Below are 24,944 nucleotides of genomic sequence, written 5' to 3'. Positions count from 1 at the left end.
ATCCTGGGGAAAACATCTAACTGGCCAAATCTGAGTTCTGAACTGAGCACACAATAAGATTGGCAACAACATAGGTTCCAAAACTCAGTTCAAACTGATCTCAGTGTCAATTGAATCACTAACGGACTTACGATAACCTTCTAGTATACCTTGCCAATTCACAATGGTTCCAAAACACAGTTCAGTCTGCTCTCAGTATCAACTATCAATTGAATCAGTAACTATAGTATTCTAGCGTAAAGCCACCATATAACCTAGCTAAATCACAAAAGGTAAAAAACAGTTCGGTGTTAAAAGAGCAGGCGATCCGAAATGTTGTTATAGGCACGTTATTAATGTACAGGACATCAGCATGGAGCTGGTTCATCTAAAATATAATGAAGATGCTAAATTTCTCCCACTGTTTGGTCGAGCTGAAGATGAATTTCATTGTACTAGGAATATTTCAAACAATTACAATCATATTGTAATCTCCTATGTCTCGTGTACAATCACCAAAACTAAGCACCAACCAACATCCAAAAGCACCAAAATTACAAACTTCGAAGTCCATTTGCCTACCTCCAGTGCATTCTTATTCCTCAGCTACTGACATTGACCATCCTTCTTGCAGAGATCTGAACTTAAAACTCACCGCATTAATATCGCAGCAACTGACGCGACAGACACCCCGAGAGCGCAAGAGATGGCCATCACCCGCGTCCGGAGCAGCATGAGGTTGACGTTCTTCGTAGCCTGGAGGCACAGAGTGAGCACCTGCAGCCTCGCGTTGGCCTCCATCTTCTGGAAGAAGGCGATGGGCTTGATGGCGCGGCGCAGCACCAGGGCGACCGTGAAGGGGAACGCGAACGCCGCCACGCCCTGCACCGCCGCGGCGGACTCGACCCCGAGGGGCGGGGCACCGTAGGCGATCCACGCGCCGGCGGCGAGGTGCGCACTTCCGAGGAGCGCGAGCGAGCCGCTGAGGTCCTGCACGGCGCGGCGGAGCGCGTCGAGCTCGCTGCGCGTCTCGTCGGCCAGGGACGACGTGTCGCGCTCCACCGTGGGGCCCTCGATCTCCTGGTGCCGCATCTCGTCCGGTGACGCGGGCGCGGATGGGGCCCCCGGGTTGGGCTCTGACGGCGTGGAGGAGGAATCGGGGCTGGGGTTCGCGGACGCGGACGCGGAGAAGAAGCGGCGGCCGGGATGGAGGAGGACGAAGCGATCGCGCCCATGGGGGAATGCCTTCGGGAGGTGCCCCGCGGCGGCGGCCGTCGGGCTCAGGAGGCGGCGGGAGAGGTGCGCGAGCGCCATCGGAGCCTGACCCTGACGAGGAACGGTCGCAGCTCGCAGGTCGCGGTCGTGGCCGCTGCTCGCCTGATCCGGAGTCGTCTTCCTTCTGTTTCCCAAGTCAAGCGGAAGGCGTAACAGTGGAATACGTTTCCTCCCCTGGGATGCGTTGAAGTCAGGGTACGCTTTGGCAGCACACGCGGCAGCACAAGGAAACCGCTAGGGACACGCGGGAGGCGGGACGGAGTCGGGGTCACGTGCCGACCGCCAGCAGTCACGCTCGCCGGCTGGTTCGGACTGCCTTCCTCGCCAATCCAGCGGCGGCCGCCCCGATCGGGGCCGGCCCTAGAAAAACCACCTCTCCTCCACCACTGCCGCCCCCTTTCCTTCCTCATCCCCTCCTCGCCAGCCACCCTCGAACCCTCGCCGCAAGAAAGGAGAAATCAAATCAAATCAAGCCAAAACCCCCCCGACCCCACGAGGCCAAGCCCCGCCGCCCCCGCGCCATGGTGGTGTACACGCAGGAGCACGTCTACCGGCACCCGTGGGACCGCGTGACGGCGGCGGCGTGGCGCAAGGTCACGGACCCGGCCTCCCGCACGGCGCTCTCCCACGTCGCCGACGTCCACACGCTGCACCGCCGCCTCGACTCCGACACGGGCCGCCTCCACGCCGCGCGCTCCATCACGGTGCGGTCCCCGCCGCTCCCCTTCATCCTGCGCCGCCTCCTCCCGTCCGCCGCGGCCTCCGCCAACGGCGCCGCGCTCTGCCACTGCGTCGAGACGTCGCTCGTCGACGCCCAGAGCCGCGCCATGGACGTCGTCGTGCGCAACGTCAGCCTCCGGGGCCTCATCGAGGTCGAGGAGCGCGCGTCCTACAGGCCCCACCCGGACCGCCCCGACGAGTGGACGCAATTCAGGCAGGAGACCACGATCCGGTGCCGCCCGCTCGCGGCCCTCGCCGCCGTCGCCGAGAAGGTCGAGACCCGCTGCGCCGAGAGGTTTCTGCAGAACAGCGCCAAGGGGAGGGAGGTCGTCGAGCGGATCTGCCGGTACCTCGAGGCCGAGTCCGCCGGCGCCGCGCCCTCCGCAGTCTGATCTGACCTGATCTGGTTTGCGCCTCTTTACTTGATCTGATCGGATCGCAAAGGGTTCGATCGATCTGTACTGCGTGCGCGCGGACAAATCGAACCTCGCCTCAAGGCGCTTGTTTTTCTTTTCTTCTGTATGATATGATGAGCTAAATCCGGAATGGAATAAAGCTTGAGGTCATAGACTTACTTCTTCTGTTGTCTGTGGAGCTGTTTTAACCCCTGATTTTGATCATACGCCTTCCCAAATTCTACTCTGTCATGAACTCTGTTGCTTATTTTTGCAAATTTGACAGATTGGTTAATGCTCTTGCTTCAGTCAAGTAGATTTATTTAGTGGGTGGCATTGTTCTTTGGAAAGGGAAACATCGAAGGCTATTTATGTGTTGATTGTTGAAATCGGTTGCATTGTTCTGTTTTATCTCAGACGGACCACTTGATTGATTGGTAAGCATAGCACGCTGTTCGCCTTTATTGATTGGTAAGAATATTGCATACAATGGTTTTTAACAGTCGAAGTATCTTGACATTTTTTTTCATGGTTCTTCTAAACCTTGCACCTATTAAATGATACATACTGTGCCTGTGGAACCATTTTGAGCCTCCTATTGCGCTTGCACCTTGTAAATTTGTGCTATTAGAAAATATTGGTGCTTTGGTCAATTGATATCTGTGTGGATGAGAGGCAAAAGTAATAAATGTGTCATTCTTGAAGCTGGGAGTGTAGTTCTGTCATCTTTGCACAAATTGTCCATTTGGTTAGATAAGAATGGCATGGCATATATAGTGAATTCCATTGCATCTTTCTATTACAAATCTACAAACTAGATCATGAGCTTCTTCATGGTCTTTTGAATCCAGAATCTATTCACTGACATACTGCTTCTACAGGTTTCGATAAGTAGTTATATTATTCGGCTGGCCTTTTCTTCCGCTGGTGCTATGGGTATGAACTTATATTATTAGGCTGCTTGTGCTTCTACAGGTTTCGATAAGTAGTTCAGTGCAACTACTTTAGTTGAAACAATCAAGTGACATAAATTAAGAATTGGGTTAAGCCACTAAGCCAGTTATCTTAAGCAGCTAGAATGCCTTTTTCCAACTGTTACATTATGGGGTGTTCTTAATTTCAGAACAAATAGTGTAATCTATCTGTTTGTTTGCACGTCAACAATCTGTTTGATGTTTCGCAAAGTCGCAATCGCATTTTTACTTAATAGACAATGCCATTGAATCCTACATGTCAACATCTTCCACTAAAGTTCCAACTTTCTTCTAACTGTTTATTTCACCCCATGGATCCTGAATATACTTGAAGATGATTTGATTCGCCATCTTTCAGAGCATAGATGTAGTATCCTAGGGTCCTAGCTAGTTCTCTACTGTAAACTAACAATGTGGTTCTGGAGTCTGGACAAATGCTATTTCAGAAATCTGGAATCTGCCTTTTTCCTCTTTATGCTGCTTGAGGCAACTGGTTTTTACTTTTTGGCTCACAGCCTGTGAATTTTATGGGTGCAAGAACATCTTTCCGATTACAAACTCTGTCCTCCTTTGCTTGTTTGTAATTTGTTGCCAGCATATTCGATCCTGTTCAGAAGGGCGTGACCTGAATTTAATCTGTAGCTTCCTTGCCCTAGTGATATTTATGAGCTGTGCATGATGATTGGTCACTGTCATCAACATTTGTGAACTGGTGTGTTGTGCGAGAAACATTTATAGAAATCAAAATGGAGTTATTTCTGTATTTGCAATTGTCTATGCTTCAATGCTATTGTTACCTTTGGCTTGACTGAAGAGTTCTCTGGTCTCTGCTGATGTGATTAGGTTATTCATCCGGTTCGGAATAGCTTTTTGTTTCAGTATATTCTGAAGACCGAGATAGGCTTGGCTTATGTTTTGAGCTGCTTTTGTTTGTCTAACCGAATTGTTCTATCTGTGAGGAATACGCTGCAGTTCCAGTGGTGCACAAAAATATGGTCGTGTTCATGTCACTGATATTGATTTGTCCAGATGATGAAAACGAGGGACTAAGATATCAAAGACAATGCTTTAAAAGAGAGTGCTTCAAAAAGAAAAATCTGGACAGCGAACTCTCTCCACCTGCTCTGATCACATCTCGCAAAGCCTCAGGGGGGAAAACAATTGACTCCAGGAGGCCTTTTTTTTTTGAATCGAGGACACCCCATTTCTATTGCAAAACGGAAATTCCAATTATTACAGGAGGATAACGAAAGCAAAGGGGTAGGAGAAGGGAACCGGTACAAGTTTGTGATGACAGCACAAGGGAATGACTTTCAGACCCCTGGCGCCCCAACTACCGAGAACCCAAAGCCTAGGATTCCTAGGACAGTCCTCACAGGCACAGTTTACCAGAACACTAAGACGAATAAAGCAAAAGGGTTAAACACCCCCCAACAGAAGAACTAGTAAACTTAATCTTACTCCAGGAGGCCATGGCTATCCACAAACATAAAAATAAAATTGAAACTCAGCAGGTCTGCCTAGATGGACCTAATTCAGTAGACATGGGCTGGTCAAGTATTTGCGGTGAGAGGCCCAAAACGGTAGGGAGCCCTAAGTCGCGACACTATAAAAGGGCATCCCTGGCAGGCGCGGTTAGGATTTATCTCCTCACGCCGCAACCTCACTCGAGCACGAGTCAAGAGAAAAGAAGCGCGGCGCCGGCACCCGCAAGGACGAGGTGGTGACCCGCGAGTACACCATTAACCTCCACAAGCGCCTCCATGGATGGTATCGTCCCCTTCTTCCATTGTCTTTCTCTTCCATTCCCAAGCTTTGCACAGTAGCTGCTGACTAGATCCGCGTGTTGGAAAGTAGAATCGCGGATGTCGAATTTATGTAGCTGTGTTAGGTTTGCCTGTGAATTGCTGGTGCGGAGGGTTGCGGCCTGCGAGCACTCTGTGGGCTTGCGAATGGTTGATATACCTTTTTTTTTGGATCGTATCCTTTACCAGCTAGAGTACAGTCGGAATCATCTGACTGAGCGGGATTAGATTATGGTAGATCCTGCTCTTGTATTTGATCCCACATTTCATCTCATTTTTTCTTGTTTTGACTGGTGATTAGTGGCGCTTGTAATAGCAAATATTTTTCTTGGTGCCAGTGCTAATCGGGTATAGTCAGGTGCCTGCCTTATTATTCTGTGGCTGCACACAGTTACATACCCGGGAGATGTAATCTGCTCATCGTTACACGTTTTGCTTCTCATTATGCTATGATGTGTTCCATTTGGGCAGTACACTTTTAATCCATTCTAGCAACCATGTGTAGTTTGATTTGTAGTTACTTTACTGTATCATGATCCATTAGTGCCTTTTTTGGTTAATATCATGTATCCAAACATAGCATATTGGCATATTGCATTGTCCGGACATAGTCAGGTATCTGTCTTATACAATTTTGTGGTTGATCCAGTTACATGCCCGGTACAAAATGTCACTCATCGTTACACATGTTGCCCTGACATGTGTTCCATTTGGGTGCTACATCTGTATTGAAGTACTAAATTTTCCTACTTTATGAATGTGATGCCATCATATGTTGGAAGTTATTATATGTCTGATCTATTAATATGGTTTGTATAGTCCGGACACAGTAAGGTATCTGTCTTATACAAAGCTGTGGTTGATACAGTTACATGCCCGGTAGAAAGATGCCATTCGTCGTTACACATGTTGCCTTGACATGCTGTCATGTGTTCCATTTGAGTGCTACATCTGTACAGTATTACAAAATTTTGCTGTTCCATGTGTTATTGGATTTCTTTTGAAAACTCAAATTCCAGCAAGTCTTGTACTGAGAATCAGTCTGAAGTTTACCTGTCATTGTAGTGATTGCTTTTTCTGTTGATGATCGTATGCAGCACCTTCAAGAAGAAAGCACCAAATGCCATCAAGGAGATCAGGAAGTTTGCACAGAAGGCCATGGGAACTACTGATGTCCGGATTGATGTGAAGCTCAACAAGCACATCTGGAGCAGTGGTATCCGGAGCGTTCTAAGGCGAGTCCGTGTCAGAATCGCCCGCAACAGGAACGACGAGGAAGATGCCAAGGAGGAACTCTACTCTCTGGTCACAGTTGCTGTAACATCACTGGTGTTAATCACCTATAATTAAACCTAGTCACAGACATTAGTTAAACTTACGCGACCAAAACCATTAGCTAAGAATTTTTCTGTCTGACTGAACCAAAACCGGTGCCACCGGTTTTTGGAAACCAGTGCCACCGGTTTTTCCGCGGGTCAGGGGCAGAGCACGCATCTTGGCGTGCCACGCGTCGCCGTCGGCGAGCTACGCTCCTCCTCTCTCTCCCGTGCCCTAGCAAGCTGAGCTGCCGTCGCCGCCGCTCCGGCCATCTCCAACCGCCGGGTGTCGATTCCTTCCGCCCACACCTGTCTCGCCTCGTCCTCCACCCATCCCCGAGCTCATTTGAGCCGTTCCACGGCCGAAATTGCTTCCCCATCGCCGTGGCCGCTTGAAGATTCGCGTCACACGTCGATCTCCCTTCTCCGGCCTTCTTCGCGCAAACTGAGCACGGGGTAAGCATCACGGCATCCCCCTCGACCTTCCCGAGCCCTTCCTTCCATTCCGAGCGCTGGGCGCCAATCTATGCGCCGCTGGCCGAAACCGGTACCACCGGTTTTGGAAATTCGGTGCCACCGGTTTTGATCTGACCGGTGCCTGAAATCGGTACCACCGGTTTTGTAATCCGGTATCACCGGTTTTGTTAGGTTTGTAACTTCAGCTGAAACTTATAAATTTCATAGGAAATGTTAGAAAAATGGGGAAAATGTAAAATTAAGTTTGTTAACTTCATATTTTCGTGCTCCGTAGGATAGAACTATAAAATGTATTATTTGACAACTTTTACTATATAGTTTTAATTATGCTAGATAAAATGCTTTTAATAGCTTGTAAATATATAATTGGAGCTAGGAAAACGGTAAAAATATAAAACAAGTTGGCTTAACTTTATTTAGACTCATGCAAGATTTACTTAACCTCTGCTTATGTAGTTGTTCATGTTTAGGCAATAGTGAACTTATACTTGTGTTGTTGCACTTTTTACTGCATCGTCCCTGCATTCATACATATGCATCATTGCACCTTATTTATATACGCTAGATATACAACGTGTGGACGTGCAGCACACGGTGTTGGGGCCGAACCACAAGACGGTGTTCGGTGGACATCTCCAGAAGATGGAAGGATCTGCTGAAGCAACCGAAGACCCAGCCCAAGGTTGGAAGGGCCCAAGGCCGAAAATAATATTAACACTAACTTAGTGTTACCCTCAGTCAAGTCCCGGTGCATGTCCTACTATTTCAACTTATGAATCACTATATGTATTTATTATTTGTGCATTACGTTTCAGGAGTTGCATGATCCCTAGGTTTTTCTGGGCCTTCTACTAGTATGGATAGGTCGGTAGCCTTGCTATGCTTAATACGGCTCGATAGAAGTCGAGTGATTTTCCTGTCACTCGCGAGATATAGGATATTTAGAAGTCGAGTAATTTCCGATTACTCGCGAGATATAAAATGTAATTATATTCCAGTACATGAGTTATTGAATTTGATATGGAATGAATGGAAACTTGAGACCAGACGGGGAATGATGATGATATATAGGTATGGCAGCAGGACAGGGTTCCTGTGTGTCTTAGTCCCGTCTGTGTCGATTAATGACCGTACCGTTGTTGGCCCTGGTGATCATGTTGAATTGTACTAACCGCATGCCGGGAGTAGGAGGTAGTCGAAACCGGTAAGCCGAGTACTGCCTTGCTTCGAAAGTATAGTAACCCGCACCCAACTCCTAGGGTAGTCGAGTGGCCGCGGAGAAAGGGGTTGCATATGTTTACTTTTGGTGGTCTCACGTAGGGCTCGGCTAACTATATGTCGTTGGGCTGGTTCCTGTAGTTCGAGGCGGGGAGGGGAAATGTTGGCGTGTGGGGTCCGACGGGACTTTTGCGTGCCCTGTTCGTTAGGTCCACCTTGCAAGGTTAAATCGGATCGATTCGCCGTTAGTCGCTATCGGATATGAGCACATTGATCAACTGCGTCACATCTTAGTAATATGATATGGAACATGGATTATATTATATATGTTGATGTCTACTTTAAATTATGATTAATATTCTACCATATTTGCTATAGCTAGTTTATGCAAATGATAGATTATGGTTAATTTATATAGAATCTAGGGCTAAAATGATGAAAGTAAGGAATTACTCTAGTCGCTTTTTCTGCAAAATAATCACCAGCTAGATGTCTTGCATGTCTAGATATGTGTGCTAAGTTATACCCACTGGTCGGGTAAGTCTTGCTGAGTATTAGTTGCTCAGGGTTTGTTGTTTACCCTATTTCAAGTATAGGAGCTAGCTAGGGTTCACATCGGTGGGCTCGATGTGACGTCTTGTCTTCACATCTCGGTAGTTCTCGAATTATTTAGTTTGTTTTATTTATTCTCTAGTAAAAATATTCTGTAAGTTAGATTCTCTTCCGCTGCTATCTTTTTCTTTTGTAAATTTTAAATTTAAAACTGTTTTGTAAAAGTCTTAATATCATTTACTATTTTTGTAAAATTCTATCATGCTGGTACCGTCTGCGCTCGTCGTCGTGCGAGACTACTGGTGTGTTTCGATCGGCCTGTGGGTTGGAAACAGCCTGTCAAGTTACACTTAATTAAGCTAATGTGTCAGATGATGGCGGTTACGCTTAATTAAGCGTTTTAACTCGGCGGGTCTGTCACAGTTGTTGAGATCCCTGCAGAGGGTCTCAAAGGTTTGGGTACTAAGGTTGTTGAGGATGAGGATTAAGCCCTCACATGGATTGAATCTGCTAGCACTTAGTGCATATCATGAGAGCAAGTTTGAGAATGTTGCCTTAGCTTATTGGTATTCACTGTTGATGACTTGTGTAATAGAAGGATTCGAGACTTGGCTCATTTATTTCAAGTTCTTGAAATTTTGACTACTTTGCCAAATCGTGGTATCTACATGGCGTGCTATCAATTTATACATGGCGTGTGATAACCTTCGCCCATTTTTCCTGCATCAGTGAATTGTGTCTCTTTCTATTGAAACGTGTTGTATGTATGAAAATGTGAGTTCTTAGGGTTAGGCCCTGTTTGTATCCCTGGCTAAACAAGAGGTTATTTTGAGCTATTTACATATAGCCCACTCAAAAAACTATTATTTTTGAGCCCATTGGGAAAGTGACTTCTCCCTTTCTCCCTCTTGGAAAAGCGGGAGTTTAATGATTGGACAAGTGTTTTAAAGGTCAAATAGCTTTTGGATACAAAGATTTCATAGTTATTTCATTGAAGAGCTATTTCTTTTGGCAAACTTTAGCCTTCAAAATAACTCTTGGCTATTTTCCAAACAGGGTCTTAGTTATAGTTCGGAAGTATGCATTTGCTCATTCACTTGTTTCAGCTACATGTTGTGTATCTTATTCTTACGCTTGACTGCTACATGTTTGGTTGATTTTCTGGCTCTGGCACTGCGTTTCTCTCCCTTTGAACTAATAAAGGTAAGGAAAAAGTCTACATAACACCCTCAGGTTTGATGTCTGGAACACTTAACCCCCTGAACTCTAAAACCGGGTATTTTACCCCCCCCCCAAACTTTGCAAAACCAGACAAATCACCCCCTGGGGTGGTTTTGTGGGCGGTTTTGCTGACGTGGCGCTTCTAGGGCCCACTTGTCAGTGCCACGTGTGCGTTTACTCTCTCCACTCTCTCTCCTCTCTCACACCCTGCCCCAACTCCTGCGGTCCTGCCCACCGCCGCCCGCCCACTCGCTCGCCGTCGGCGCCGCTTGCCTGGGCGCCCGCTCCACGGCGCCACCTGCGCGCCCACTGCCCGCGTGCGCTCGCCCGGCCGCGGTGGCGGCGGAGCGGCTCGCCCTGCTCCCCCGCGCCCGGCCACGACGGCGGCGGCGGCGGCTGCAGAGCGGCTCCTACGCGCGCTTGCCCAGCCGCAGCGGTGGCGGAGTGGCTCCTGCACGCCCGGCCGGGGCGGAGCGGCTCGCCCTGCTCCCGTGTGACTGGCATGGCGGTGGAGGGGGCCGCACGGGCTAGCAGCGCAGAGGAGGAGGGCATGGCGGCGTGGTGGAGGTCGTTGCCGCCATTGCCGGCGGCGCGGAGGAGGAGGCCACGATGGCTCGCGCACGGGGTCCTCGGCTCCCCGCCGCCGTGGAGCTCTCACGTGGCCGGCGGCGCGGAGGAGGTCGCCGTGGAGCTAGTCCACGATGGCGGCGCCGCGGAGTTCATCCACCAGGCCACCTTCAACGACTCAGCCGGCCTCTCGACCACCCACGCCGAGGAGGCGCTCCGCATGGCCAAGTACGCCACCGACGGCGAGCTCGCCACCCCTGGCTCCGCCTTCCTCCCCACCCTCGCCGCCGCCTGCTCCCTGCTCGTCGAGCACTCCCACCGCGTCCCGCTCTCCCTCGTCGAGGCCGCCTTCTGCTCCGCGCCCACCCTCGCCGACCTCGTCTCCCGCATCGCCACCCGCCTGGTCCTCCCTCCCCTCCCGTGCTTCGACTACGCCGCCGCACTCGATCGCGCCGTGCGCCTCTCACCCTCGCTCACCACCGCCTCGCCCAGGCCCGCTTCCTCCTCCGCTACGCCTCCAAGTGGAGCTAGCGTAGAGCCGCACGCCTCCGCGGGAGCGCTGCTGCCGGATGCGCTCGGGGGAGCGGGAGCGCCGCCGCCGGGTGCGCGCGGGGGATCTGCCGCCTGGGAGAGAGCAGAGAGTGGGAGAGACATGACAGGTGGGACCATGCCACGTGTTCTATGATGTGGCGTCGACATGTGCGCCACGGTGGCAAAACCGCCCACAAAACCACCCCAGGGGGTGATTTGTCCGGTTTTGCAAAGTTTGGGGGTAAAATACCCGATTTTTGAGTTCAGGGGGTTAAGTGTTCCAGACATCAACTTGAGGGGGTTATATAGACTTTTTCCTAAAGGTAATCATATTTTATATCGTCTTTTTGTTGAACTACTACAGGCAACTGGACAATTGTGCAATGCACGGATGTCATTTACAAGAAGAAACAGCGACCAAAACGCCTGTAGGCTGTAGATTAAACACATAGACCCACGACCTAAACCAAGACTGCAACAAGAAGGTAAAGAATGACTCACGACCTAACAAATATTGCAACAAGAAGGTAAAGAACCTGACTGAAGGTGCACAGCGTACCCCTCCGCGTCGCCTCCCTGGGTGACGGGAGGGGAGACTCCTGAACCCAGCCAGAGCCACCATCCACCACCACACCTCCGGCTAGCGGTGGCGCTGAAGCCAGCTCCCTGCACCATCTTAGCTCTATCCTCCTTGCATCACCTCTTCTTCTCCCCCATCCAAACTTGAGCCCCCTCTGAAATTGTTGGCGTTGAAGTTCCTGCTCGCCGGCGACGCGCCTGTTTCGGCTCCCCTTCTCCAGATCCGGCCTCCACGCTCGTGGATCTAGCCTCTGCGCGCAGAAATCCGGCAGGGACGAGACGGGCTGAGCGAGCCCTGACCCTACCCGTCGGACTCTGCCTCCATGCTAGCTAATTTGGCCACTGCGTGCCGGATTCGGGGGCTGCTCCTCGATGGGGCCTGCTGTGCGTGGCCTTGTGGTCGGGCGGTGAGGCCTTCCTGCCTGTGCTTCTGCTGCGTGGAGTTGGTTGCGCTGCGAGCAGTCAAGCAATGGCCTTTGAGTCAACAACTTGATGCTCCTCACGGGTGTCCACCAACGCAGCTGTGCGGCTGCCGCGTGCAGCCGGCGCATCTGTGCCTCACTTCGTGAACCCGCGTGGGGGCTGAACCGCCCATGGATCTGCGCTCCCTCACCGGTCACGCTGCTCCTCGTGGATCTGCGGGTATGGTCTTCCTCGTTCAACCTCGGTGGCAGCCATGGCTAGGGCCGTACGCGGCGGCGGTTCGGGGTGAAAGCTCTGCCTAGCTCATGCTTAGGCCGGCGACGGTGGCGTCCTTTGGCGTCACACCTTCGGTGGAGGCGTCGTCGAAGAACCCCATCTACCATGGACTGGTAGCCTTACTTTCTCCAGGTGAAAACCAAGATCCAGCTCTACCGGATCGAGCAATGTTGGCGTCTTAACGTAAGTCCTCATTGGAGGCATTGTCTCGGAGATGGGCATCGCGAACTTGTGCATGGTGGTGGTTGCTGCTACAACTTGGAGCTTGCGCTTTGTGTAGTTTTGTTATTCGCGGTTAAGCCGTATTTTCGTCCTTGTGCTAGGACATAGTGTTGTTATCCGTGGATATGCCACAATTTACCCTTGTGCTAGGGTGTGTAGGCCTAGTTTAGCTAGGTTCAGGGTTTTAGCCCGGTTTTCCAAAATTAACCGAGCGTTGTAGGGTTTTGTCTCATTTTTAAAAAAAATGAGGCCTTTGATCTGTTGTCTGCCACATTTTTTAATACAATTCAGGTGGGGATGGTGACCATTAAAAAAAAAGAATCTGACTGAACGAAATAGGAGGGGAAAGAAAAGACTACTACAACTGTTACGATCTCATCTTTTATTCCTTTTGCTGTTATGATCTCCTGATCGGTGACACCGTGCCAGTACCATGAGCTTTTCCGACCCGAGGCGTGATATTTAACGCCTGTATTCTGATACAAACGTCTGGGTAGATAGGGGAAGAATTTCAGAGCGACCTAATAATATAATACTAGCTGGCCTGATAAGTGATAAGTTTTGAAAAATTGTTGTCCTCATGGAGAATTAAAAGCTCCAAGGAAGCTTCTCAATGGTAAAAAACATCAGTAAAAATACACATGCAGCCATGCTGAAATCAGAAACTTTGGGGGTCTCCATACCAGAATGAGCGCATACACCCATCACTCAGCAATGAATCTGCGATAGAAGAGGGATGGACTGTAAGACCTCAAAATTAACGAGGGAACAAAGGAATAAGTTTCCGAATTTAAGTATCGAGTTTTGAAATATAACACATGAAGGAAATGTTGTCACTTCCTATCAGCACAAAACAAAGGTATGACTGAACCTACAGTAGCTCTAGTAAGCAGAAAAGAAGTTATCTGAGATCCACTCCAGTAAACAGAAACTGTTGGTAGCATGGCAGAAAGACTCATGTAACAGATAGTAATGCTAGGACATATATCATGATATGTGAGTTAGGCAGAGGATGAAAAAAAATCTTAATTCATGATATGATAGTGTTCACTTGGCTTGTCAGCCAACCAACCAGCAGTACTGTTCTCTCATACTAAATCAGCACCAGCCGCCAGCTACCAGCCAGTCAGCAGTACTGTTCTCTCATAACAAATCAACACCAGCCACCAGCCACAGCCAAGCGAACATAGCTTGAAATAACATTTTGCACATGTAGCAAGACATTAGCCACCATACATGATAAGATGTTCAGATGTCTGTCTAGTGGAGTACTAGTATATGAAATATAATGGAATAATGGTAAAATGGCAACAATCTTAGGCTCGCCGTATTAGATATTGGCAAAAAAAACTCATTGACAATTACTGCATGTAGAGAGCATAAGAATTACAAATTACTGTACTGCAATAAACACTCGTTTGGTTCAGTTTTCATCTCAAAACTCAAGCTTAGCTCCAAAGCTAACTAGTGTAGTTCTTCAGGTGGCGATAAGCCAATAACTGTAGTAAGCCAAATTGACTCTAGATACAGAAATGCTATGCACATGACTGTCAGCAGTGTTTGGGCATTTGTACCTTGATACACCGGCTGCTCTACTGCAATTGACTCTAGATACAGAAATGCTATGCACATGACTGTCAGCAGTGTTTGGGCATTTGTACCTTGATACACCGGCTGCTCTACTGCAAACCAAGTGCTACAATATTTTACCATCTTACCAAAGATCAAGTACGGCATTTCATTCAGCACTTAAAACCATACCAATGCAAGGTATATTACCTCTGAAAGTCTTGTTGAGGTTCAGACCCGCACTTGGCGTAGTAGGCGCGCAGCTCAAGAGTGCAGTCTAGGATGATCTTGTAGCAGCCGGCGTCCCTGGCGATCTCGACGAGGCGGCGCACGATACGGAGCCCGAGCCCCCTGCGGCGCGCGGCGGCATCGACCACCACGTCCTCCACGTGGCCCACCTTACCGCCGCCTCGCAGGAACTTGCGCTCCACGAAGAGGCACCCCGTGGCGAGAATCCGTCGCTCCGGGGCGGAGGTGTCCTCGGCCACTAGGATGACGTGGTCGTGGCCTTGCGCCGCGAGCTCGCCGAAGCGTGTGGCGAACTCGGACGCAGTGAGATCCAGCAGGCGGAGAGCTGGGAGAGAAGGGCGACGAAGCCCCTCTCGTGGTCATACAGCTCAAGGCGACGGATGTGGATGGGATCGTTGGTTTCCCCGGCGGCGGCGGCGGATTCCGGCGAGGTGGATGTCATTTTGGTCCGCGAGCGGGTGGGGACAAAGGCAGGAGTTTCCCTCTTGCTTGGGAGATCTTTTTTCTTGCTACGCATCGCACGTGCCGTTGGATGTTGTATCGACGATCTGGATTGAGTATAGAAGAAATCAGGGTGTTATTTGATCATGCTGATTTTTTTTTTTGCCGAGGCTCTTTAAAATGGCATACAAAAAAACAGATGGTGTAGCACTAGTAGAAAATAAAAGATGGCGTCCGGACAAGATATTGATGGGACTATATTCCTAACACCCCAAAAGTCAATCCAAATAGATTCTATTATAAGCAAAACTTGCTCCGAATGCGATTTTTCTCATTTTTAAGCCTGTTTATACATGTTGGAAAACATCTTCAGCAATACGCAACGAAACATGTCGCCATCTCAACTTGCTGTCAAGGTCAACCAAGATGGCTAATTTATTCGTTTCTCACTACAATTCATTACTACTGTATTCCTCAGCCTCTACTTCCATAGAAATAATCTAAAAAATCCATAGAAATAGAACTGTCATGTTCTCTAGCACAGCTCCATTATTTGCCACTAGCACATGGAAGTGAAACTTGACCCAGCAATTAGCCAACTACGTGTGGAAATCTAGAGGTGTATTTCTTGGTTAGTGCCTGTATGAATGAAATGGTCGCCGAGAGGAATACGTAGCTAACTACTCCGTACTTGTTTCTTTGTCATGGTACAAGACTTTTAAGAAGTCCATGTTAGCATACTACGCTTGGGTTGTCAGGCGGCTGTCTATGATGGGCGGATCCACGTATCATATCTACCATTGCGTGGCCGCGCGAGCAAGACCCGTGTGAGTTCAAATTCCAGTGGACAAGGAATGATGTGCCACGTCATGCACGAGACGTCGTCCCCTTGAATTTTCTGTTTAGGGATGACGATGGTGTCATGAATATCCGTCGACCTAGAAATAGGTAACTTAGATTCATCGGAATTGTTCAGAAAAGTTGTTTTCGGTTGTGGCCGTGCTATGATACTATCCCTTTAAAAAAAAGTACTATGATGCTCCCCCAGGTCTCCGATGAGAACGTGAACCGTAGCAGACAAGTCTTGACCAATGGGTACGGTTGAATTGGCTCTGGCCTTGTTTGGATGCGCGCTAGGATTTTAGCGCTAGTGAATAGTGCCACTTTGACCGTTAATTACGGTGTCAAACAAAGCCAGTTTACAAAACCAACTTCAGAACCCTGCGCTAGTGACCCTGAAGAATCTAATGAGGTCTTTGACCGCGCGATTAGAGGATGGTACTGTAGCATCACTGTAGCAAATCATCAATTAATTACCGTCATTAGATTCGTCGCGAAAAGTTACACCCATCCCTAAAAAGGTTTTGCAAATAGACTTCATTTAGTGATTCATGCATGCGAGATTCTTTTTTCGGGAATTGTGCGCGCTAGAATTGTAGCATTGCCAAACAAGGCCTCTGGAAAGATGGGCCTTGTTTGGCAAGCTAGGTAGTGCTAGTAACAGTAATATTTGACCGCGAATTATGGTGCCAAACAATGTCAATTTACAAAACCAACTTCAGAATCCCTGCGCTAGTGACCGTAAAGAATCTAACCAGGCCTTTGACCACACAATTAGAGCATAGTTACTGTAGCATCACTGTAGCAAATCATCGATTAATTATCGTCATTAGATACGCCGCGAAAAGTTACACCAATCCCTAAAAAGGTTTTGTAATTTGACTTCATTTAGTACTTCATGCATGCGAGATTCTTTTTTCGGGGAGTGTGCGTGCTAGAATTCTAGCACACCCAAACAAGGCCATGGGAACCCTTTGAACCGGGGACACTGCCAGTCTTCCTATCCTCAGGACAGATCGTGTTTACGAGCTGTACTGTATCTAACATGTAGATTCAGATTCTCTAGGAGGCGATTAAGACTGTGATTTGGTTTGATGGCCGGAGACTTCGAAGCTGCACCTGCAGTGTGTGCTAGGCTGCTACGTCTACGGGGGATCTGCCGATCAGAGATCCAGAGCCACCACTCTCGCGTCGAGGTCGAGCCCTCGAGCTAGCGCCCGGCCGGCGCTCGTGGCGTCACGCCCGGCGAATTCCGGTCCAGGACTCCGCCACGCCACGCCCTGCTAACGTCAGCCGGATTTTAACAAGTTGTCTGGCAAGTGGCAAGTGGCAAAGGAAACGGAGGGCGCAGATTCACCGCCCGGGCCGGCGCTTGTTGTCCGGCCCGACGCGCGGCCATCGTCCCGGTCGGTCAATGCCGCCCGAGCCGAGCGCCTCCCGCACCATCCCGGAACCCGGAAAGCGCCTCCTATTTCTACCGGCCGCCGCCGGCTCGGAAGAGGCCGAGGAATCTGCGCGAGGGGAGCCGAGCTGCGATTCTCATCCCGGGTCGCGTCGCGTGGGTGGTAGGGCGGCGTGACGGCGCCCCGCACAGGTCAGCAGCGCGAGCTGCCCTGCTAGATCCTCCGGCCCCCTCGGTGGAGTGGATAGGCGACGCTCGAGCGGGGGCATGCCCATGGAGACCGGGAGGAGGCAGGGCGTGGTGGTGGCGATCGAGTGCGTGGCGGGCGGGTCGCGGGCGGAGGAGTGGGGGCCCGGGAGCAGCGAGGCGGTGCAGACGGGGGACGTCGTGGAGGAGCTGCTCATCGGGGTCGGCGGCCGGGGCGGGCCCGCCGCGCACGCCGCGCCCTTCAAGGGCGGCCGCGCCGCGCTGCAGAAGCTGCTGCACGCGGCCTACAAGCGCGGGGACACCTCCGTCGAGGTGCGCGTGCGCCGCCACGCGCAGGCGCAGGGCGGCGGCGGCAGCGGGGAGCTGGCGCCGGCGGGCGCGGCCACCGCCGCCAGGATGCAGGCCTGCATCGTGCCGCAGGAGTCCGTCGGCGGCGGCGGCGGCGGCGGGATCGGCCTCGGCCGCAGCGGCCGCCAGTACGTGCTCCGCTCCATCCGCGACCCCAACTACGCCGTCGGCCTCGTCGACCGCATGGAGAGCGAGTGCATCGCCATCAGAGGTAACAACACACGCCTGACGCCACCAGCCGCCATCATCCTTGCTATCACAACCAGTATACTACCAAGCATGCATCCTTATCTTCTTCTCCGTGCTGATTGAATTCTAGATATTTTTGCATCATTTTTTGATCCGCTTTTAGTCCGTACATCAACTTGATTCGGTTTGCGCTAGCCCTTGGAGGAAAAGTAAAAGTCCGCGACGTGGTTTTCATTACATGCCGGATTGGACTTAGAAAAAGGAAAGATAGGTGCGTGCTTGTGCCCTCTGCATGCGGACTTTCGTGCACAAAAAGTTGAGCAAGTAGGCTGGCTTTGATAGGTGACATGTGCTTTATCGTTCCCTAAATTTTGGCGTGTTCACGACAGTGATTTTGGTTGCTTGGCAGTGTGCGTATAGGCATATGCTTGGATCGGTACAGACTACGACAGTCAGAATTGGTCACTTCGAGGAGTACAATGCAGGATCCGATCGTCGAGTACATGAATATGTTCAGAATATCCTGGGTCTGGTGGGATCGGATTGTAGAGGGTGCTTAGCATTGTTGCTCTTGTTGTGTTGACTTATGAGGTCTGCTGGTTTGTTGGGAAGTTTCTAGAGTAGCTCAAGGCCTTGGCCAGCAAAAATTACAATACGGTAGTCTGTAGAATAATCCAGATGATGCATACAAGCAATGCTATGTAATTAAGCATATTCTTTGGAACATGAGAAAACAAGATATACAAGGCCTAACAACACACTGTTCTTTACTGCGAGCTTGTTGATGCAGATTGTGGTGGAAGTCTAACCCCGGTGATTAGGTTACTGTAAATCATGGTAGTAATTAGTACAACATAGTAACACGACCGATGATAAGATATTGTTAATACTCCATCTGTTTTATTTATATATCGGTTCTAAATCAAATTTGACTAACTTTGACTAAATTTATAGAAAAAATAATAATATTTACACCACCAATTTTGTTTCATTGAATCCATAATAAAATATATGTAGATAGTGCATATGTTGGGTAGTATAGTAGTGCCTATATATATACGTTTCTATAAATTTGGTCAAATTTACCTAAGTTTAACTTAGAACAAACCTAACATGATATGTGAATAAAAACGGAGCGAGTAAGTAAGATGAAACGTGGGAGGCCCGCATGCAATGTTTTAGCTCCTGTCAGTAAAAAAGAAAGTATCCAGTTGCTTTAGTCTAGCTCACGATGCATACTTCCAGGCAACAGACACGGTGATGCACGTTCAATGGAATCAGCATCTAGCCAGATTCATTACTACGCACCACAAACCACTAGCTGATTACTGAATATTCATCTATCTAACTTAAAAATACAATGTCTCGAATTCTTAATGCAATTAGGAGATTCCGAGTTGACTTTTTTCTGGTCCCATCATTCATTTTTCCTTCCCAACCGGAGCTTAAAAAATCATCGATCTGAGTTGTGTAGCTCTTCTGTATTTCTTCAGGGTCGAGGAGCTCGAGGGTGGTGTGCGCGCTGAGCAAGGCGCAGCTGCAGGACGGCTACGTGTCCTACCCGTGGGAGAAGAAGATGCGGGAGGTGCTACCAATCCCCAACTCCAGCAGCTTCCTCTCCTTGCTCATCCTGCCCACGGCGCTCGACCGCGCTGGCTCCCGCTACAACACCGTCGAGGATACCCTAGCCCGCGCCAACGCCTGGTTGCTCTCGTCCCAGGCCTCCGGCGTGCCCATCGTGTTCCTGAACGTCCAGACTGAGGCCCTCCTTACCAAGGTACTGATGATCAAGAGTGTACGAACGGCGTTGTCGGTTCAATCCGCGTGCGTTATTCTCCCATGGTCTGACGTTCTTGCTGCAGATTTCCGGCGAGACGGCCTCCACGACGGTCAACGCGGGCTCCCTCGCCGACCTCCCGAACCTCGCCAACGCGAGCCTCTACGGTTTCGAGGACTATCACGGCGTGGACATTGGCGTCGTGAAGGCGGTGCGCGTCTGGTACACGGCCGAGGCTGGAGAGATGCCGTTGGAGATCACTCTCGAGGAGAGCGACGCCAGGCTTGGCTTCGCCATCAGTCGTACTGAGGAGGTACGCGAACACGTCTCGCACGCTATACATTCTCCCTGTTCTAATGCTTGTGCGTCATTGTGCCTGAGCTCTCAAATCTCTTGCCACTTTGAGCAGGGTTTCATCTACGTCTCCTCCGTCATGGAGGACGACGGCGACCTACAGGTGCCGTCGACGCGGTCGGGGCTCCGGGACCTCTACCGGGAGGCGAAGCGCGCGTCCAAGCTGCTGGTCATCTCGAGGGTGTCGGGCCAAAAGGTCCTGCCGTGGATGGTGTCGTCGTCCGGCGCCATCCGTTGCTTCGACACCGTCTCCCTCAGCCAGAAGCTGTCCCTGCACCGCCACGCCCTGAAGCCGATCCTTCTTCACGTGATTATGTGGGACGGCAAGTCCGACGCCGACGCGCCCGCTCGGCCAGGGCGCGAGCCCTGCCCGCTGCCGCTGCCATTGCCGTCCCCGGCGGCGTTCGCCGAGTTGCCCCGGCAGGACTCGTTTGCGTACGGCGAGCAGCGGGTGCAGACGGAAGGGGACGCGGGGATCATGAACGAGAGGGACACCGCAGGGGACGCGTCCTTCAGGTTCCATAATTTCTCGCTGCCCAACAACTGGGTCTGATGAAAGCGGCAGACGCGCTTGGATATCCGAATTGGCCGCTGTACAAATGTAGATTTCCGTGAGTCGGTTTGTGCTCGGAATGAACAGCTTGTGGTGTAACTTATTGCTTGATGAGGTGTAATTTTGATAGATGGAAAGCCTTTTCTCTTTCAGAACTACTTTAGACACTAAACTACTGAAGACAATAATGCGCTAGGACGAGATAACAGTCTCTCAATTGGTTTTCCTGGATGTCATGTCATTCCTGATCAGCAAGGTAGATAAACACTGGCGCACTTCATGTGCAAGTTAAACATTATTTTTTCTTCATTCTTCACAAGTAATATCTGTATGGTACATAATAGGGTATCCACTATCTTATCAAGAGGAATGATCAATCATAGTTTGCAGGACATAACAGTGTATTCGGAACAACAGAAACACACCCCCAGTACACAAATGTCAGCTTTGACAATTTAATTTTTCATTCTGATATCTGTCAGCCATAAGATATCCAGGATTGTCAGCTGCACAGTCTATAACGCATCCTTTCCTTTCAGGTTAATCACTGAAAGCTCCTGTTCAACATAATCCCCAGCGCATATTGGGGGATACAAGGCAGCATTCGGTGTTTCAGCGAAGTGGCCCAGCGGCTTAAGAATTGCATCTGAAGCAATGTGTGAGAACAACTGTTTTACACAAACAGACAACAGGGGAGTCAATGAGATGGCAAACGCATAGGATTTGACTACCAACAACTTGTCATGAAGTCCTTGATCAAACTAACACAATATGGGAGTCGATGTAACTTACTGTTGATGAAACCCGCCACAAGCTTCTATTTTGCTCCTTCGCTGATGCTATGGCCTCTAATGTTCTCTTTGTCACCACCACCTCGTGCATTCCAGCCAAACACTCACCACCAGTAAGCCATTCCAGCTGTGCAGAAAGAAACAGACCTAATAAGGGAAGAGTAGTGCAGTGCTTCTTTTCTTTATTTGACAGCCACATCCAAAGATTCCAGAAACAAACCCCAGCTTTATCTTGTTTAACACTTATGTGGAAGAATTTGATTTTTCAGAAAAAAAAATCATGTATAAAGGTAGGGTTGATTTCTATGATGCCAACATCATGGACTACAAAAACAAGTCTCATAAGATAGAACATAACAAATATGATACTACCAAACTGAAAAGGCTGATCCCCAAACAATTTATGAAGATAAGTTCATTAAAAGTGGGAAAGCTAACCTGTTTCCCTGATTGAATGAGGAGACAGCCAACAGGGACCTTCACCTCCATCTTTTTACCATTCCTTAACCAGATGTTCAGGCCTGGAAATCTACTTCGGCCATGTATAGTCAAGAAATTAAGATCATAATGGAACCCAGCGAAAACAGTGCCCTCAGAACCATGACGCTCCAGGTCACTTCCAGTTGGTGCGAGAAGGTGTGGTCCCTAGTGTCCACAAGAATAATTGAGCAATAGCAATCAGATTATTGGGAATATGGAGTAGATACTAAACACAATGAAGGGACTTGGCGTTTTTCAAGAGCGAGCAGTTCAAGTAGATTGACAAATTAGAACAGAATTAGAAAGTGCAGAGAATTAAAGTAGAATAGTACCTCCTTCATCAAAGAAGTAAATGCATCCTTTGGCAGGCCGAACCCAATTGCAGCCATCTCAGCAACGACCTACAAAAACCATATGATATACAGCTAAGTTATGTATGATACAGCTGCACCGTAGAGTGTGCATAGAATGCGGAAAACACGGATTTGTTCAGATAAGTTGATAAGCATATATGTACCTCAATTGCAGAAATCATTTTAGAACCCCAGGAATCCATTGTCTCTTTCCACTCAGGCAATCCATCAGGGATCACTGGTTCAGAGTTCAGCTCCTAAGCAAGGATAATTACAGCTCAATAACCGGAACAACCAAATTGCCAGTTTACCATCCACGATAAATGGGGGTATGTCAATTTCTAGACTTTGACAGCACACATAAAAGTTCACAAAGGAACCGCAGCCTTAAAGCAAGTATTTTGACATCACACAGATAAGATCATAGAGGAATCAGAACCTTGAAGCGGGTATTTGCAGGGCGAGGACCAACTCTCCACATGTACCGCCATTTCGGGTCTGGCCCTTTAGGGGTGGCTGGTTGAAACTCCTCCGGCATACTCCTGATCTTCTCCTGCATGTCCTTGTCAACCAAGCTGCGAGGAATCTCCACCCCTTCTGGTGTCACGCCAACCTTGTCAGGAACAGGGACAGAACAAGTTTTTCAGTTTTGGCCACATACATTGAGCACAATTTTAGGATGGATCAATATGGTCGTAGGACGGATTGCAGTCATGGAGATCACAGCTGGTGGTCTTGATTCACCACAAGCAGTGATGATCCTTGCGAAAGGGGTTAATTTAAGGTTCAGAGCATTCCGAATTCCCAAAATCCTCACCACCCGATCCGCATCAAACCGAATGCGGAGTCTGCCTAGGACACAGAGAACCAACAGTAGGAAGGGGTACCTGGTAGTGGAGGTGGGGGCGTTCCTGGAGGCGCTTGGCCTCCGCGGATCGGGCGAAGTAGCGCTCGACGACGTCGAGGAAGCGGTCGTTGTCGGCGGCGGAGCAGCGCGGGTCCTTCACCAGCAGCGCCCCCGTGTCCCGCAGGCTGGCGCTCACCGTCGCGCACATCGCGCGCACCTCCTCCTCCTCCCCGCCGGCGGCGGCGCCGAGGAACGGCGCGAGATCCACGACGGGGAGGTCCATGGGGCTTGCGGCTGCGCGGCACGGGGCGGGAGAGGCGACTTGAAATCGCTACAGCGAAATGCGAGGAGGGGATCGGGCACCCGCGCGGCAAAGCAAGGTCAGCAGCGGCGGTGATTTAGTGTGGACTGGAGCGGGGAGGAACGGAGGCACGATGCGTCAAGTAACGGATCGGAGAGGGAGAGTCGGGGCCGGAACGGCAAACCGGGTGCGCACGCGACCGGTTTCACGGTTTGGATAGAGATGCTCGCGATCCCGGCTGGGCTGACGACTGGCCGGGCCGCAGCTGCCTGCACACAGCACACACAATAAGCGCGGGTAAGATGAATAGTACTCGGTTAGTAGATTAAATAGTATTGTGTGAAAGAAAATAAGTCGTCATAAGTCAAGTCAAGCCAAATCTAGACCAGCCGAACAGGCTCACTAGCCCACGCGACTGGAGACGTGAGTCCGGACTCCGGAGCAAAAGTAGCTTTCCGACTTCGGTGTGTTTAGATGTTTAGGGGTAAAAATTTTGAAACGGAATCTTGCTATTTCGGAGTACTAAATGAAGTTTATTTATAAAACTTTTTGCACAAATGAATTGTAAATCGTGAGACGAATCTAATGAGCCTAATTAATTTATGGTGAATTCATAATTAGCGAACAGTTACTGTAGCATCACTATTGCAAATCATGAATTAAGTAGACTCATTAGATTCGTCTCGCGATTTACAACCCATCCGTGTAAAAAAATTTGGAAGTAGACTTCATTTAGTACTCCGTGCATGTATCCAAATATTCGATGTGATAGTTTTAGGATAAAATTTATGGACCTAAACACGGCCTCCGGCATCAAGAAAAATATTCTCACTCAAAAATACGATAGATTTGTTGCTAAAATTAAAAATATTTTGGAACTTCATTTATGTGATAGTTTTGGAACGGTTACTTGAATCGAAGAAAAAATACGATAGATTTTTGCTAAAATTAAAAATATTCTCACTCAAAAATAAATAGGTAATATTCACTATCGATGGTGCGAATTAGCACTATCATGTATCTACTAATAGGTAGTACTTACAATCATATTAGTCAATTTCACAATGAACCATAGAATTTATCTTGCTGAAAGGGCGGAATTATCCATTAGGTTATATCATGGAGTTAAAAAACAATTAAACCTGCATGATAAGTGAACCACTATTCACCTGCCTTTTTCCCTCAAAGAATAAAATGCAACCTGAAATGTTGGTAGAGAAACAAGAGGTGGTCAAATTATCAATAATTCTATTTTATGTAGATTCTAAAATCAGCACATTTAGGGTGGGATGATACCTCAAACTAAGTACCTATTTTTTAAAAGTAATATGGGCCATAACTTTTGTGGCATTGCAACTCATGGAGACACAAAAAAAAACGTTTTTTTTTTGCCACTACGGAGTAGCCACACTAAATGCCATGATAACCTTTTCTAGGGTGCAACTATAACATATGTTCACACGCTCTACGTATCACATGCATTGGTCTCATCCCAAACATACACCTAAATTTATAATAACTATAGTAAACTTAAAAGATCACATTCTGGTACGGTCGATGAAACATTACACGAGCACGCCGCAATTTTCTAATGGTTCCACGCAAGACAAGTGACAGAGCTTATTTTGGATTCCAGAGATCAACTATTGCGTAATAATCCATTGGTAGTGTTCCTTTCACATCCACGATCCATTATTATTCTTAGCCTCTCAA

General features: G+C 49.1%; 5 protein-coding genes and 1 pseudogene across 5 annotated transcripts; 3 read left to right on the top strand and 3 right to left on the bottom strand.

The window, feature by feature from the left end:
- Positions 1-290: 290 nt before the first annotated feature.
- LOC120657041 lies at positions 291-1,396 on the bottom strand. Its single transcript, XM_039935286.1, has one exon. It carries the CDS (start codon positions 1,291-1,293, stop codon positions 631-633), a length of 663 nt encoding a protein of 220 aa, XP_039791220.1. The 5' UTR covers positions 1,294-1,396; the 3' UTR covers positions 291-630.
- A 201-nt stretch (positions 1,397-1,597) lies between these two features.
- LOC120657042 (PRELI domain containing protein 3A-like) lies at positions 1,598-2,670 on the top strand. The gene is made up of 2 exons (XM_039935287.1): positions 1,598-1,733; positions 1,767-2,670. Exon 2 carries the CDS (start codon positions 1,776-1,778, stop codon positions 2,364-2,366), a length of 591 nt encoding a protein of 196 aa, XP_039791221.1. The 5' UTR covers positions 1,598-1,733; positions 1,767-1,775; the 3' UTR covers positions 2,367-2,670.
- A 2,145-nt stretch (positions 2,671-4,815) lies between these two features.
- On the top strand, positions 4,816-9,199 carry LOC120653723 (60S ribosomal protein L31-like). Its single transcript, XM_039931404.1, has 5 exons — positions 4,816-4,857; positions 4,983-5,113; positions 6,246-6,465; positions 8,130-8,132; positions 9,143-9,199. The coding sequence occupies exons 1-5, from the start codon at positions 4,816-4,818 to the stop codon at positions 9,197-9,199; spliced, it is 453 nt and encodes a 150-aa protein (XP_039787338.1).
- A 3,687-nt stretch (positions 9,200-12,886) lies between these two features.
- LOC120657040 lies at positions 12,887-14,942 on the bottom strand (annotated as a pseudogene).
- A 2,046-nt stretch (positions 14,943-16,988) lies between these two features.
- LOC120657038 lies at positions 16,989-20,686 on the top strand. The gene is made up of 4 exons (XM_039935284.1): positions 16,989-17,797; positions 19,269-19,552; positions 19,638-19,865; positions 19,962-20,686. The coding sequence occupies exons 1-4, from the start codon at positions 17,299-17,301 to the stop codon at positions 20,457-20,459; spliced, it is 1,509 nt and encodes a 502-aa protein (XP_039791218.1). The 5' UTR covers positions 16,989-17,298; the 3' UTR covers positions 20,460-20,686.
- A 49-nt stretch (positions 20,687-20,735) lies between these two features.
- On the bottom strand, positions 20,736-23,354 carry LOC120657039. Its single transcript, XM_039935285.1, has 7 exons — positions 22,971-23,354; positions 22,523-22,696; positions 22,248-22,340; positions 22,063-22,131; positions 21,689-21,895; positions 21,252-21,377; positions 20,736-21,127 (listed from the first exon to the last, which is right to left on the bottom strand). Exons 1-7 carry the CDS (start codon positions 23,211-23,213, stop codon positions 20,975-20,977), a joined length of 1,065 nt encoding a protein of 354 aa, XP_039791219.1. The 5' UTR covers positions 23,214-23,354; the 3' UTR covers positions 20,736-20,974.
- Positions 23,355-24,944: the final 1,590 nt, after the last annotated feature.

Source organism: Panicum virgatum, chromosome 1N, assembly GCF_016808335.1.
Source record: "Panicum virgatum strain AP13 chromosome 1N, P.virgatum_v5, whole genome shotgun sequence".
Lineage (NCBI taxonomy): Eukaryota > Viridiplantae > Streptophyta > Magnoliopsida > Poales > Poaceae > Panicum > Panicum virgatum.
Note: the sequence above shows the minus strand (reverse complement) of the source record. Positions and strands in the feature narration are given on the sequence as shown.

Excerpts from the sequence above, each read along its gene's own strand:
- LOC120657041 (XM_039935286.1), bottom strand. The coding sequence starts at position 1,293 with ATGGCGCTCGCGCACCTCTCCCGCCGCCTCCTGAGCCCGACGGCCGCC.
- LOC120657042 (XM_039935287.1), top strand. The coding sequence starts at position 1,776 with ATGGTGGTGTACACGCAGGAGCACGTCTACCGGCACCCGTGGGACCGC.
- LOC120653723 (XM_039931404.1), top strand. The coding sequence starts at position 4,816 with ATGGCTATCCACAAACATAAAAATAAAATTGAAACTCAGCAG. Across the intron at positions 4,858-4,982 it reads ATAAAATTGAAACTCAGCAG|GATTTATCTCCTCACGCCGC; the intron begins GTCTGCCTAGAT and ends AGGCGCGGTTAG. Across the intron at positions 5,114-6,245 it reads CACAAGCGCCTCCATGGATG|CACCTTCAAGAAGAAAGCAC; the intron begins GTATCGTCCCCT and ends GATCGTATGCAG.
- LOC120657038 (XM_039935284.1), top strand. The coding sequence starts at position 17,299 with ATGCCCATGGAGACCGGGAGGAGGCAGGGCGTGGTGGTGGCGATCGAG. Across the intron at positions 17,798-19,268 it reads CGAGTGCATCGCCATCAGAG|GGTCGAGGAGCTCGAGGGTG; the intron begins GTAACAACACAC and ends GTATTTCTTCAG. Across the intron at positions 19,866-19,961 it reads CCATCAGTCGTACTGAGGAG|GGTTTCATCTACGTCTCCTC; the intron begins GTACGCGAACAC and ends CACTTTGAGCAG.
- LOC120657039 (XM_039935285.1), bottom strand. The coding sequence starts at position 23,213 with ATGGACCTCCCCGTCGTGGATCTCGCGCCGTTCCTCGGCGCCGCCGCC. Across the intron at positions 22,697-22,970 it reads GCCCCCACCTCCACTACCAG|GTTGGCGTGACACCAGAAGG; the intron begins GTACCCCTTCCT and ends GTTCCTGACAAG. Across the intron at positions 21,128-21,251 it reads TGTGGCGGGTTTCATCAACA|TTGTTCTCACACATTGCTTC; the intron begins GTAAGTTACATC and ends TGTGTAAAACAG.